This window comes from Atractosteus spatula, chromosome 2 (assembly GCF_055471065.1).
Source record: "Atractosteus spatula isolate fAtrSpa1 chromosome 2, fAtrSpa1.hap1, whole genome shotgun sequence".
Taxonomy (NCBI): domain Eukaryota; kingdom Metazoa; phylum Chordata; class Actinopteri; order Semionotiformes; family Lepisosteidae; genus Atractosteus; species Atractosteus spatula.
Window position 1 is genome coordinate 24,247,384 of NC_142707.1, and position 15,740 is coordinate 24,263,123.

The following is a 15,740-nucleotide window of genomic DNA, read 5'->3' on the forward strand; positions in this document are numbered from 1 at the left end:
GAAATTATTCTATTGTATTCTTTCCTAGACTGAATGCTAGAAATCATGAAATTCCTAAGCTTTCACTAAATTGTTTCTCTTTTTGAGAAATTATTTATATTATTCATTTTATATGATTAGGAAACCTCTGTAATTATACTGTACATATTGTATGTGGCATGTTACCTTATAGTCTGAGTTTGTTAGCATTGTTATATAAATCACTTTTTCTATATACAGTACTGTATATGCACAAAAAGAACGCATTTAAAAAGAAAAAGAACGTAAGATACTAATTAGAAAAATGTTCAGGCAACTAATTACTGTAAATGCTGACGTACAGTATTGTATCGACCACATTACAGAAAATAAGAAGTCAGCTTTCTTAGGCACAAAAACACAATGAACGAACACACGACTTTTCGTTCTAGCAACAGGTGCGGAGCACTTACAAGGCAGGAGCAAGACATTTTGCAATCAAGAACAGTGAGCGATGCACAGACTGAAATAGCGACACCGAGTCTGCTCTGGAAATCTGGATTGCAGGGAAATTAAGGTATAGTAAGTGACGCTAAGAAAAAACGTTTTGTTAAATTGTACTACTTTACATTTGGTTCTTACTATCAAGCAGAAACCAGGTAGCGCAGCCTATGTTACATAACAGTTTACAGGTGTTTGCATTTCTGTCTCAAAAACCGAAGCCACCCAGTAAGCAAGCGTTTTAAATCCAGCGTTTTTAATTGTGGCATGATACGGTACATCATCTCTAAAATCACTCTGCATCCGCCTGGATAATACAGTTACTAAATGACATGTTACAATAATTACTTATCTGACAAATACTGTAGTTCTGTAAGAATAATAAAATCTACTGCTATAAATAATGTAATTTGATGATTTTTAATGGATTTATTTAGAAATAAATGCAAATTGTCCTAAGAATTTAAAGGTGAACAAAACTAGAATTCATTTCCTTTTAATAGTTACTGTACTGTACAATTTTTAGATTATTGTATTGAAGATAATTATGGATTAATAATCAAACGTTAGCCCCCGATGATGACCATTGTTTGTGATTGATTGTGCTACCAAGAGTAGTAAGTCATAATAATACCTTTTATTATAGGTATTATTGTAATAATATACCTATAGAAATATACAGTACCTACAGGAATAATACCTATTATTATAGGAATTTTTACAGATGCTGGTTACCACCATGATGGAGTGCTGGGGTTTGGTGCTTCTGTAAGAAAAGTGTTAGAAAAACTAATCAAAAGACCACTACTGAAGATTCACTTACTCTTGTCTCTGACAATTGAATAAAAGGATCTTTTCAAGTACTGTATTGTTGCTAGTAACCATAAATAATCCTGGTGATAATAAAAAACAATTTAGTCCAAGAACAGGGTTGCTAAGAAGCTATAATAACCTAGCTTTATAAACAGTATTAAGTGAACGTTTGGTGAATAAAAATATCACACACATAAAATCAATGTAAACATTATTCCTTATTATAAAGATTTGACATGTGATGGCAAGGGTTTTCACATGTTTTAATAGTTGTAACACAGAGTGAACATTATGTTCTAATTTTGAAATAGTGTGGTTCCTGTGCTATTAGATTCCCAGTCCTTCCATGCATTGCCTGTCTATTATAGATATTGCAGATATAGATATAGATTATGCAAACAGCTTGTAACTTGTCAACTGTGAATGTTTTTGCTTTGAATGACATTTGACGTTATTTTGTAACAAAAATAATTCACGAGGAATGACAGCAGCCGAAAGCTTGGGAGAAATTAGAATCGTTTATTGTGATGTGGAGATTTGGCTTAACCCGCTTGGCTGAGGGCCAACCTCCCGGCCGTTGGACGGGGAGGATAGGACCCCCATGCGACCAATGGGGTAGCTGCAAAGGTGGAGAGGGGGTGGAGGAGGGATGCAGAAAACGAACGAGGAAGAGGAGAGGGTGACGTTTGATATTTATGGAGACCGGTTGCTTACGTCAGGATTAGTGAGAATTGCAGCAGCTGTGTCGAATGAGCGCGGCTGCCTTCGTTCCTCCCGAACTTTCATTAAAAACTCCATTTCACGAGGAATGACAGCAGCCGAAAGCTTGGGAGAAATTAGAATTGTTTATTGTGATGTGGAGATTTGGCGTAACCCGCTTGGCTGAGGGCCAACCTCCCGGCCGTTGGACGGGGAGGATAGGACCCCCAAAAGAACCAAGCGGGACCCCCAGTCACCAGTGCAGAAAAACAAAAACAAAAGATTATTGGGCCAATTCAGCTGAGGAGAGAAAGTGCCTGCTTGAGGATACCGGGGTTAGTTTTAATGTATGCATGGTAAGCCTCGGAGGATCGACGGCCGAGTTGCTTGATGAGATACTCAGGTATGCCCTGGCGAGCGGCGGAGGATGCGGCCCCTGATCTAAAGGAGTGCCCGGAGAATTGTTTAGGAGGGTATCATGATGCGGCCCTTCTCATTTGCGAACAGAGGGGCAGTAGGCGAAGCTCCGGCAGAGGTGCGAAGATGTGCGTAATGGGATAGAGGCTCGTAAGGGCTTATGTAGGAACAGAGTTTGGAATAATAGGTGAGAGTGGCGGATCTGAGTTGGTTGGTTTTGCTTTTCTTGAGATAGAAGGTCAGCGTCTCGGAAGGTAAGATGGAGATGTTGGATAAGCAGGGTTGAGGAGAAGGATCGAAGGATGTGGAATTAGCGGTAATTTCGGAGCGCCTTAGGAAGATAAGGAAGATAAAGAAGGCTAACAAGAATAAAGATTCAAGAGGGCGGTCGACCCAGGGTGAGTGGTAACCTGACCTGACAACGTTGAGGCAGGATTCAAGGATGTCTGAGGTAAGTGGTGCGCGTAGGTTCGGAAGTGGTTTTCAAGCCACTGAAAGCCTTTAAGGAGAGTAATTTGAGGGTGGATAAGGGATGGACAGATTGTGCCGAAAAGAAGTGGATGCCGCACAGGTATACTTTGGTGGTGGATGCTCGTAGCTTGAGTGAGTTTCTACGATAGCAAACGAAGGATGATACGGTGAGAATGTCGAAAGAACGGAATTTTATGTTCGCGGAGAGGTGGAAGGATTGGAAGCCCTTCCGGGCAGTGCAGTAAGAATTGAGAGTTCGAGGGGCGATCCCTAAGAGGATAGTTTGCTGGGCCAGCTGGAGATAGCGATGGAAAGGATGATTCAGAGGAACGTGAGTTCCGAATAGGGAGGTACTGTGCACGGGTTCAGTCTTGCATCTGGTGCCAAGTTCCTGAATTGAAAGCGAGAGAGAGAGAGTCAGCTATCTCATTAAGGTGGCCTGGAATGTGAGCAGCTACGCGGATGAATTGATGTGTGAGAGAAATCCATTTAGGGCAGCAGAGGAATTTCATGATGGATTGGGATGAAGACCTTCCTTTGTTGGTTATATGAACTACTGCATGGATGGCCAAATGGATGAGGACGGTTTTTTGTTTCCAATTGTGGCCCCAAAGAGAAGCAGCAACGACAATTGGAAATATTTCTAACAAGGCCGATGACTGGTTGGCGAGAGGGATTGGAAAGAAATCAGGAGGCCAAGGGGCCGCGAACCTTTGGCCTTTGTAATAGCCTCCGAAACCGACTGAGGGGGCTGCGTCTGTGAAAAGCTGGATATCCTCAGTGTCAGAGAGGAGGTCATCGTAGAAAAGAGATATGCCATTCGAGTTGGCCAAGAGAAGCTGCCAAACCCTGAGCTCGGATTTGCAGTTGGCTGAAGGGCTTACGTGGTGGTAAAGAGAGGGGACGGAAGAGGCGAGGTCGAGAAGGTAGACCGTCCTTGAGGGATGATACGCATGGCGTAATTGAGGTGGCCGAGCGGAGAGAGAAGTTCCCTCTTTGTGCGAAATTTGGCGGAAGAATAGATAGAGATATACATCTGGATCTTGTCGATTTTGTCGCGAGGCAGGGAAGCGGAGAAATTGATGGAATTGAGGGTGATCCCGAGGAATTGGATTATATGAGAGGGGCCAGTTGGTTTGTCCATGGCAAGGGGTACCCCTAGTTTCCTAAAAACGGAAAGAAGTGTGGTGGAGGCTGTGAGGAAAGTCTATGGTAAGGAAATCGTTGAGAAGGTGGACGAGAAAAGGAAGCTTATAGTTATTCGAGGGGATCCGGCCGAGAGCTTCGGCTAAGGTACCGAAAATGTTTTGGGCTACTCCTACGTCCGAAGGTAAGGCGGACTGCGAAGAACTTGTTCCACCAATGAACTCCAAAGAGGTGCCAGAGGTCTGGGTCAGGAGGCATAACTTTAACGGCGCTGGAGATGTTGGCCTTAGTGAGCCAGGCGCCCAGACGGACCGCTATGCCGATGGGATTGATGTGGTATGCGGGGAATGGGGAAGAGTCAAGTGGGCCAATCATGAAATCATTCTCGACTTTGGATGCTAGCAAGGAATCAACGGACTGGGGATCGGCGGTGGCAGATTGCAAATTTTTGCAAAAGACAAAGGAAGAAGGAAGTGTGCACGGGCCTGGTGAGAATCCGAAGGAAAGGCCGTCGAGTAAGATGTGGGTGGAAGAGGGGTCGGGGTGACGGAGCAGGCCGAAAGCAAGAGCGGGGATGTCGATTGGGGTAGACGAAAAAGCCAGTAGTCTTTTGGGAACGCTGAAGGTGGAGCGAGCATGGAAGGGCCGGCGGGGGCAGGCAGAGCGAGCATGAGCTTCGCCGCAGAAGCTGCGAATGTGAAGGAAGCGACGAAGGGGAGAGGTACGTGTAGAGGAATTGAAGATGTTGGAAATTTGTTGGCCTCTGATCATCACGATGGGGCGACCGCGAACATCTTTGGACCGGGAAGGTTTGAAGAAGACCTGGCGGGAGAATAGATGCTGTGCGGGAGAAGGGGCGGAGTCAGGGTTGGGCTTGCGGATGGTATCTGGGCAAAGATTTGATGAATGTGTCCGAGAGGAACAGAAGTCGCAGGAAAGGGCTTGGACATCGGTGAAAGTGCAGCAGTAAAGCTCAATGTCGAGGGCTCCCCAGTAGGTGCGCTGGTTCCGTTGGAGTAGGCGGGCAGCGGCCTCGGCCAAGAACTGCTTATGGTAATCGTAGAACAGGGAGCCCTCGAAAAGGACAGATAGATCGGGGATGCTGTGCATGTAATCGTCGAGTTCCTGACGACGTTGGGGAAAGGCAGAGCACGTGGTGTCGCAGAAAATGCTGAAAGCCAATCATAAGTCGGAAATTCGAAGGACTGAAGCAGAGTGAGGGTCAGAAGATTTGAGAGTAATGGAAATCGAGCTGCAGTCGACTGTTTTAGAATCAGAGTTGTAAGTGGAGGAAGAGAGAAGGTGAGCTAGATTGACGTCCGCACCTCAGAATTTGCTGCCGGAGTGAAAAGGGAATGGGAGGAGGACTAAACGTTAGTGTGTTAGGAGGAGCTGGGAGAGGAACGGCTGTTCGGAGAGGAAAGTCCTTAGTAAAGGGGAGATTGGAATCCAGGGCCGAAGGCATGGGATGACGGATGCCGTGTTGGACACCGGGGAAGGGAGAAGATGAGGAGAGAAGAGCGGAAAGCAGGTTGTGGTAGGAGGGGTTTGACGGATCTGGGGCCTGAAGCTCAGTGGCTTGGGATATGGAAGCCGAAGACTGTTGAGGAATTGAAGCGGGGGCGAAGGCTGCGTTAGGGACTGAGGAGGCTGCCGAGTCGTCTTGGACGCCAGGGGGTGGGGGAGGGTAAGGGCCGCCTGCTGGCTGAGCTGGGGGTCGTTTACTAGCTGGCCTTCGGGCCGTGGAGACAGCAGCATGGGCTGAAAGAAAAGAAACCGGGGCCGAAGGCACCAAGCTGGCGGAGCTTGAGCCGTGTTGGACGCCGGAGGTAGAGACAGAGGAGAGTGCAGAAATTAGATTAAGCGGAGAAGGGGGGGGGAGGGGCGTGAGCCTGGGGCCTTAGACTCGGCAGCAAGGGGGCAGGAGGCTGGGTGGAAGAGGCTAGGTGCAGTTGTTCAGCAGAGGAATGGATTGCTTGGAAGAAGAGACAGACACGGATATATCAGGACAAGACAAGACAGAAGATGCGACAGGCAGAGGCGCGGGCGGCCTCGGGGTCCTCACGTTGGGATGAGTGGTGGCGGCACGGGTGATGTCATCAGAGGGCGCCGGGGGAAGCTGGGGAGTTGATGTTTCCTTGTGTAGACTGCGGTTAAGTACAGGGAAAACTGAGCTTTTTTTTTTGGAACCGTTTCTTTTAAAATGGACGCCATGTTTTCGAAGTATCCTCTGGAGGCTTGCTACGGTCCGGTTGGAAATCGCGAGAGATGATCCAGGAGAAGGGGGGGCCGATGTGCGTGAAGCGCGGCAGCAGGGACATCCTCAAGAGAAGTGGGGGTTATTTGGAGATTTTGCCGTGGAGGAACGGGAAGGCTGGGTTTGTAATGAGAGAGGGACTACGACGGCGGAACGCAGTCTTCGGCGAGGAGTTGGATCTTGTGAGGACTGGCTGGGAGATGAGCGGCGCTGATGTGGCACGGCGGCTGAAGGAGGCAATGAGACGGAGGTGAGGGGAGCTGTGGGGGGTGGACTGGACGAGAAGGGTAGGAGAGTCTCCTGCGCTGCAGAAAAGGTCTTCATCGGAGCGGCGGATTTGTAGATCCATGAGAAGGGAGCACGGATTCGAGCTAGGCAAAAACAAACCATGCAGAAAACAAACGAGGAAGAGGAGAGGGTGACGTTTGATATTTATGGAGACCGGTTGCTTACGTCAGGATTAGTGAGAATTGCAGCAGCTGTGTCGAATGAGCGCGGCTGCCTTCATTCCTCCCGAACTTTCATTAAAAACTCCATCTAGAAAAAACAACAAGTCAGTTGACGTCCCAAGGAAGCTTTTTTTTAGAAGTTCAGACTTGTGCAGAGTTGTATAGTATAATTCAAAACCCTTATGAAAATATCTTAGAATACAAGATTTATTTATGTCCTTATTATCACAGCTTCAAAAGATGAAAGATGTTTCCTGAAAGCTGGTACTACTTACAAAAGCTTACGTTCCATTGGAATTAATGTCCCAAAGTTAGTTTACATCTTGCAGTTTTCTCTTGAGTATTCTGTGCAGGTCTCTGCCTACCTGGGTTTTATAGGCCTGAAAAAAAAATCTTCATAATATGTTTTGGATACCTACTGCGTCTTACTTATTCCTCAAATATGAACTAGAAGATTTACTTCATTCCACTGCTACATGAACTACTTACTGTAGCTACTGTTTGTAGTTTCTTAGCTACTTAGCCTCCCCTCTGTTTCTACTATTAGTTATTGTAGGTAATTTAATTAATTACTTAATCTGTTTAATTTGATCCTTTCCCCAGGTCTCGCATATTATGGAATTTTATCATTTAAAGCAACCTGCTTGACTGAGATTATTGTGGAATTAATTTCAGGAAGTATCCTCTAATTTGTATGATTTATATGCTATTTAATTGTATTTCCACTTTTATATCCACCCATAAACTGGAATCTAGTCTATCTGTCTATCAACTGTCTGGAATAGTTAGTATTTGTTCAGGATAACTAAAGTTTAAAACTTCAACAGGGAAATTGATGCACTTTAAGATGTCAACCCAGGAGGGCTTTCATGTGATACCCACATAATGTACAGGTATTATACTGTACATTGCCACTGCTAGACCTGACTTTATTACATAGCCTTATGTACAGTATATGTTAATAGATTTCATGTGGATTGATTTTTACAGAGAGGAGGTGGAGCAACTAGTGGACTGGTGCACAAACAACAACCTATCCCTTAATGTAAATAAAACAAAAGAGATACACATTACACAGATACATTACAGATGACTTCACTTGGTCCTTCAATACCACCTCCCTAGCCAAGAAAGCACAGCAGTGTCTCTATTTCCTGCAATGACTGAGGAGGGAAACCTTTCCTGCCCATTCTTACCACATTCTACAGAAGCGCCATTGAGAGCACCTTGACCAGCTCTATCACTGTTTGGTTTGGGAACTGCAATGCTTCAGACTGCAAGACCCTGCAAGAATTGTGGAAACAGCTGAAAACATCATTGGAGCCTCCCTACCTACCATTTCTGTCATCTATCACAAACACTGCTTACACAGGGCCTCCAGTATAGTAGATGACCTCTACCACTCCTCCCACTCCTCCCATAAACTCTTTGCCCTCCTACCATCTGGAAAAAGATATCGCAGTGTACGGGCTACCTCCACCATACTCTGTAACAGCTTCTTCCCGCAGGCTGTCAGGCTCCTCAACACCCTGGAATCTACTTGCACCCACTCCAATTCCAGAAACAGGGTTTAAATTCCCCTGGTGTTTAGTGTATATTGTATTACAGTATGTATTTGCCTTAGAAATATGCATTATTTGCAGTATGTGTTTCCTGTCTATAATGTCAATGTCAGTGTCCTGTTTGTATTTGCACCATGGACCAGGAGGAACGATATTTCGTTCCACTGTATACTTATATATGGCTGGAATGACAAATAAATGTGAACTTTATGTTTTTCTTGACCATGTTACTTGTGCCTTTAGAGATTCATGGTAAATTGCTTATTAATGTGTCTGTTTTGGCTGAGAAAAGTTGAGCATTGGTACATACTTTATCCTATTTAGGTATTTAGTTTTTCTTACACCCGACTAAACCAAGAATGTGTGATGATCAACTCGGTTATATTTTTGGTGTCTATTAATCTCTTTCTACTTCAAGTCCACAGGTGAAACATTCCAGAGCATGACATCAGCTGAAGCTGTACCCATGGTGTTTCGGCTTCATGAGAATGCACCTGAGCTGGTGCGAGAGGTTCTGCTGGAACGTGGATGGAAGGAATACAGTGAACGAGAGCAAGAAGAAGGTGACTGGAATCTGTATTGGCGCACTTCTGTTTTTCGTGATGTAGAGTTTGAAAACATATTACCTTGGCAAAGGCTGAACCACCATCCCAAAACTTTGGGCATAACAAGAAAAGACTGGTTGGCAAGGAATCTGAAAAGGATGAAGGGCACCTTTGGCTCAGCCCTCTATGATTTTAGCCCCACCGCTTACATCCTTCCAAATGATTACACAAAATTTCTGGGAGAATACACAAAAGACAAGGCAGCAAATGGAGGAAAATCAGGGTATTGGATCTGCAAGCCAGTAGATCTCTCCAGGGGAAGAGGTATATTTATTTTTGATGACATTAAAAAACTGACATATGACTCCTCTGTCATTGTACAGAGGTATATCAGCAATCCTCTGTTGATCTCTGGGTACAAGTTTGACCTTCGGATTTATGTTTGTGTGAGAAGTTTTCACCCTCTCACGATTTACATTTACCAAGAGGGTCTGGTACGTTTTGCAACAGAGAAATACCAATTGACTTGCCTAGACAATCTGTATTCTCATCTGACCAACACAAGTATCAACAAGTTTGGCCCATCTTATACTACAGACAAAGAGAGAGTAGGTCCAGGTTGTAAGTGGACCATGAGTAAGTTCCGTTGCTTTCTGCACAGCCAGAATTTTGATGAGATCCTTCTATGGCAGGGAATCAACAGTATAGTAACTCTCACTTTGCTTACAATAGCACCTTCTCTTCCATTCAGCCCCAACTGTATTGAGCTTTTTGGATTTGACATCTTGATTGATGACAACTTCAAACCTTGGCTCTTGGAGGTGAACTACAGCCCAGCGCTGTCTCTGGACTGTGCTGCAGATGTGACTGTGAAGAAAAGACTTCTCCATGACCTAGTTGATTTACTGAACTATAAGAAAATAGACAGCCTTAGACAGAGTGGTTACTTGAGAGAACAATATAGACACCCTTGCAAGTCAAGTACACAGGCTCTGGAATCAACATATCCTCCAGTGCTGTTACTTCCAAAGTGCATTTCTACATCACACAACACAAACAGTAGTAAATCTTTTTTGAACAAACTAAACTTTAGCAGTGAGTTACACTTTGATGAAACAAAACAACTGAAATCTATAGAATTACAGTGTTTAAAAGCAGATTGGAGAAGCAGAAGTGATGCTTCATGTTCTACATATAGCTCAGAATATGTTACAGTATCAAAGGCATCTAAATGTCCTCCACTTTGCAAAGTACCAATTCAGGACTTAAGTGTTAAACCTGTGTCTCAAAAAAAAGACTTGTCACTCACCAGAAAAAAGCTTCTTTTAAAGCATTCATCACAGGGTTTTTCTACGCTACCATCCATTCACATTCAAAGATACAGAACTCTTACATTCCACTGGAACCAAAACCCTCCAGAGACTATTAGACCTCCATCTCGTGTTGGTGACTTCATACTAACATTTCCTTTTAACGAAGTCACATTCAAGGCCTCACAAAAGAAACTCAATGTAAAAATTGTGGTACAGGAGATTCAACGACTTAGAAATAGACTAACATCTTCTGACAAAAATAAAGTAAGGAAAAGAAGAGAATCTTGTTTGGACAAAATAAGTGATGAAAAGGAATGTTTTGGAACATTGTTCTGGGGGCCTAGGTACCCTCCGCTCCTTAGTGAATGCTGCTCCACTAAAGGATGAGGCCTTAAAGTCACATTTTTTTAGGTTTTTAAAAACAAGCATTTTACAAGACTTGCAGAAGTGCATTTATCTTCCCTGTATTTATAATTACAAGGCAGGGCAACTACAATTCAAACAGACTATTGGATATTTTTTTATTGTAATGTTACCATTAATTCCTGCAATGTACTGGCGTTCCATCCAGGTTGTGTCCTGTCTTGTGCTCTAGCTTCCCCATAACCATTGAATTGGATGAAGCAGTTAGAAAATGGGTGGATAAATGCTATTCTCATTCCATTATTCTACCTTCTTTAAGGAAGGCAATTACAGTACAGTATGTAACATCTAAATTGATTTGGAATGCAAAGATGTACCTGCATTCATTTAACACTATCTAACAAAGCACAAAAGTCAGTGATGCTTTGTACTGTATCTTTCTGACATAAAATTATATTGTTATATATATATTGCTTTTTAAGTAACTGTAGGTCTTTGAAAACATGGACCAATATAGACTCAAATATTGCTCAATGTAATGTAGAAGCAGATGTAGAATGACCACACATAGTAAAATAATATATTGTTTACTGGCATCCCCAGAATAAAATTGAAATTAACATTGAGTCCCATTACTGCACTTTCTTTAAAAATTTGGCATGATCTGGAAAAAATTATGGAAGGTTCATTTATTAGATTATTTGGAAAAATGATCTTCTAATGACAGGAGTGAGCTTTTGATATGCCCTTCTAGGCTACAAACAATGTATCTAGTTTTAAAGATAAAGGCCTTTGGACTTTTGAGGAATTGACAAATGTCTTCTTTCTAACATTTTTTTTTACTATTTATATTTAAAACAGCTCTAATTCTTTTGACCACCATCTTGCGCCATCTCTTGGCCTGTGGTTACCCTGGAAACTGGAGCATTCTCATGAGGACTCACTGGTTTCCAGGGTTCACCATTGAGACTGGACGTTCTTTCGGTCTGTCCTCTTACTGTAACGATGCGTAGGTCAGAATCCTATGCAAATGGTATAATCCGGAAGTAAGTGAAATGGACACGGGGAGGAGAAGGCGAGGAACTGGGCAGGTTGACAAACAGGGGGGTGTGACGACTGTGCACTGGTGCTCGGGATAGCGTGGCCATGGCGAACAAGTCCAGAGGAGTTCAGGGGGTAATCCAGGGAGAAGTCCAAAAGTCCAGTACCGGGTGATCCATCCAAGACAAAACAAGACGAGGTTAAAAACCGGAATGGGATCTGGTGCAGGGACGGGGAATAAAAATGGGGATGACGAGGCCAGGTGCTCTGAGCCCTGGACTCAGCTGGGTCAGAACGCCGATAGGAGACCTTTGCCCTCAAGCCGCAGACGTAGGGCGACTTGGTGGTAGGCGGGCCTCCAAGCGTCCATCTTCCAATGCAGAGCCACGAGTAGAGAGAGCATCTGGCCTAAATAAGGAGGGGCAGGCAAGATAGGAGGCAGGTGCACATAGTCAACTAAAATGTGAAAGAGCCGGAGAGCCCTTAAGAGGAGGGATTATGACCATGACACTTACTCGCGAATTAGTCCATCATCCCCTTTTCCCTTTAAATTCTGGAAGTGCTTATCCAGCAGTGCTTCATCATACTACTGTTCAGTGGAAGTACTGCCAACACATCCTTTCATCCCACCCCTGGGCTGTTTCTCTCGGACTGACTCTGCAATGGCTTTTTCCTGAGCAGTCCACTTCTGTCTGGAACTCTGGATTCTTCTCCAGTTGTCTCACTCGTGCTGTTAACTTGGCTTCATCTCCAAGCAGCTTTGTCCGTCCGGAATCTGAGAGCTCATTGCAGACTGCCCTCACTCAGCTATGAAGCAGCCTTTACTCAAAGCAGTCCACTCCTGCCTCGAACCTCATATTTCGGCCTTGCCGGCTCAATTTCCAGCTTTATTCACCTGGATTTCCAGAGCTCATCTTGGACTGTCTTTGCCCTGCTGCTAGAGCAGCCTTCACTCAAAGCTGTCCTCCCCAGCATTCACTGCAGGCTGAACGCTGTCTCATCAATAGATATAGATATAACAAGTTTAAGAGGATTGAATGTAAGCTACTTGTTAATGCTAGTTTTTGTACTTCTGTCAAGGTTATATCATAACAGGAGTATAATGAAAAGGGACAGGTAATGGGTTTGTGAGGTTATCAGAGGTGTCTTTGAGAAAATTAACACCTGTTAGGGGGAAAAACACATAACATGAGGCACAGTTTTATTATTCAGAGGGAACCAAATTCCACATAAGGGATAGAAACTGTTACAAAAAGTGTGAAATTAGCCATTCTACTAGCCTAATTAAGAGGCTTATAAAACCAGTGAGGATGAAAAGAATTTCAGTCTTATTTTAGGCTCTAGCTTGGAGGAGGGGGAGAAGAGAGGTCTCATTTAATGGGCCTGGCAAGCTTACAGTAATATAGCACTTAGCTACACAAAAATACACAAAAAAACAACTGTTACCTGGCAGTGTTGGTCTTCTGGTACCAAGTGTGCTGGCATTGTCACATGGTCTCTTCTGCATTCCTACTTTACAAATATGAATAAATACATATTGATTCATAACTTTTGAATCTAACATTTTTTTCTTTAGTTTTTTTCCTCAGCTTTGGCTGATGCTAAAAACTGTATCAACACAATACATCTGTAACTTTATGTCAAAGTCATGTTTAGATAATAAAAAAAAACATTACACGAACAGTATACAGTACAGTATTAGTTCAGGTGGGTAGCTGCATCAGCATGCGTAGGCTGCAAAGGAACAAGTAATAGGTTTTATTCCATGCTGAAAAAAAAGAAGAAAGAGAACACAACGTTTCGGCCGTGGAGCCTTCTTCAGGTGTGTCCACTGTATGTATACTATATACTATAGCAACCTCATACCAGTTTCATTTTTGTCCTCTTTTAATCTATACAGTAATTGTAGTGTTTTTTGAGTTACTTATCTCATGTCATGGGTAGGTGTAAGGTCACAAGTTCAGAGCCTGCCTGGGTATCAGCCTCCTCTGTTATGTAAGAGAGAAAGATGAGGACCTCATAAATAATAGGCTACGTTGCCTGAGATTAGGTTAATCTCACTCCATATATTGATGGGAATATGGGAAAAAGGTGGTGGTGCAAGGTTAAAGTTTGACAGTGCATATATTTTAATGATTTTTCCATACTGATGCAGTTCTGTTATGCAGTATGAGAAGGATAAAAATATATTGATGCAATATTACATTCAAAAAAGCTTATTTCACATCCTGGATAAATAATAAATATTGCCCATGTAATTTAAAACACACTTTGCTATATTATCCAGCTTGAATTCACCCTTGTATTGACATACAATGCTACTGTTTGCATTGTCAGCAGCATTACCACCCTGTTGCTTGATCTTGTCAGAAGCTAATCAAGGTCAGTAATGAAATGGCAGGCCTCTATGGAACACAAGTAGTACTGGTAGACTCGTAGGTTGCACACTTACATGTGTACTGTACCAGAAATTCCAAACCAAAGTACCAGTATGGTGACCAGGGACACTGTGTTTTAAGGGATGCTGTACTTTGGATGAGATGCTGACCCAAGGGCCTAATAACTTTGACATTAAAGATACAATGGACCTGTTTATGTAACTAAGGGAGTTAGACCTGGTGTCTTGACTGTATTTTAATGTTTCTAGATTTGCACAGTTAGACCTATCTAATGTTTTTCCTTAATTCAGCATAATTTTAAGGTTAGGTTTGCAGAGTGAGAGCACAGTATCTAGCTTGACTCGATGTGCTGATAACTAATATTTCACCACTTAAACAATCAATCAGTAGTATTTGAGCCTTCAGCACATGTAAAATGTATGACCTAGTGTAGTATGCACTAGACTATTTTACCTCCTTATAATTAACGAGCTACCAGATGAGAACTTGACAAGATGGAAGATGAATGAATGAAGCCTCTTTATGCTTTGTTGAATATCAGATATATCTAACAATTTTATCTCTCTACAAGTAAGCCAAGCTTAAATCCGAAGTCACTCTTGAAATCTATACACGTCAGTCTTAAACTCAGGCTTTAAATCATTGTTATAGTTAACGTTCTAGTAACATGGTCAAACATAATATAGAACACAGGTATTTACAGAATGTTTTTGATTGCTTTCATGTAATCGTCAGCAATGTGGCACACATCTGCAAATAGTATAGTAATCATATACAGTACAAGATGTTATGCTTTTACACTTGAAGAACAACTGAGTACCTAGCAAGGCATGTTTTCCCAATATTTTGTTGCACAAATGCTGTTTCAAATCCTTAATGTTCATAAGGGTGTGTTGAAAAGCCCCTTGTGCAGGAGCCATCACAAGCTTTGTTTACTGTATATCTTTCAAACCTACCTCTCTGGTTATTTGGAAACTGCACAACTTCAAGACTATTTGAATAACTTGTGTGAGTTGTCTGAGCATCGGTGTAATAGTAAATATTTTGTTTTAGAAAACAAAGAAAAAGATTTTTGATTATATTAAAAACTTAACTTTATTTTTTTACACTGTACAGTATATGCAGTAGGAAGTATAGATTATAATGTACTTCACTTTGAGCATGTGAGAATTGACAGCACTATTTGTGTCAGAATTTTTATATTGTGTTTACATCATGGATTGCAATGGTGTTTTTGTTAGAAATAAATGTTCACAAAATATTGTTGGGACAACATTGTTGGGCTATAAAAATATTAGTTAATATTAGATCATGACCATCGAAGCCAGACCATCTTATTGGTCCAAGACTTATCCTGGTTTCCATGGTGTTAAGTAAATGGACAGCACAAGATTCCTCCAATGGATGGGATGCCAATCCATTGCAGATTCTACCCCCCACAAACGTTTCCTATTTATACAGTTGGGTAGACTGGAGCAATTGGGGTAAAGTACCTCACTCAAGTACACCTAAGGCAGTGACTTAAACTTACAACCCACCAGTCATTACTCCATAGGCTTACTCATTACACTATACTACAAGTGAGTAAATGTACCTTCATAAAGTGAATATTGCAGCAATATATTACACCAGGATATTACAACATTCTGATCTAAAGCTCCTTGTAAGTGTAAACTTTTATGTACAGTAAGTAGACAGTAAATTTAGGGGCAGATGTAGCTTCTGTAAAAACTGAGCTGTGACAGTGTGAAACAATTGTAGGAATGTTTATTTAGGGAGCACTCTATCCTATATCAAATGAGCACA

General features: G+C 42.6%; 1 protein-coding gene across 1 annotated transcript; it reads left to right on the forward strand.

The window, feature by feature from the left end:
- Nucleotides 1-479: 479 nt before the first annotated feature.
- ttll2 (tubulin tyrosine ligase-like family, member 2) lies at nucleotides 480-10,691 on the forward strand. The gene is made up of 2 exons (XM_088909530.1): nucleotides 480-535; nucleotides 8,692-10,691. The coding sequence occupies exon 2, from the start codon at nucleotides 8,716-8,718 to the stop codon at nucleotides 10,516-10,518; it is 1,803 nt and encodes a 600-aa protein (XP_088765656.1). The 5' UTR covers nucleotides 480-535; nucleotides 8,692-8,715; the 3' UTR covers nucleotides 10,519-10,691.
- Nucleotides 10,692-15,740: the final 5,049 nt, after the last annotated feature.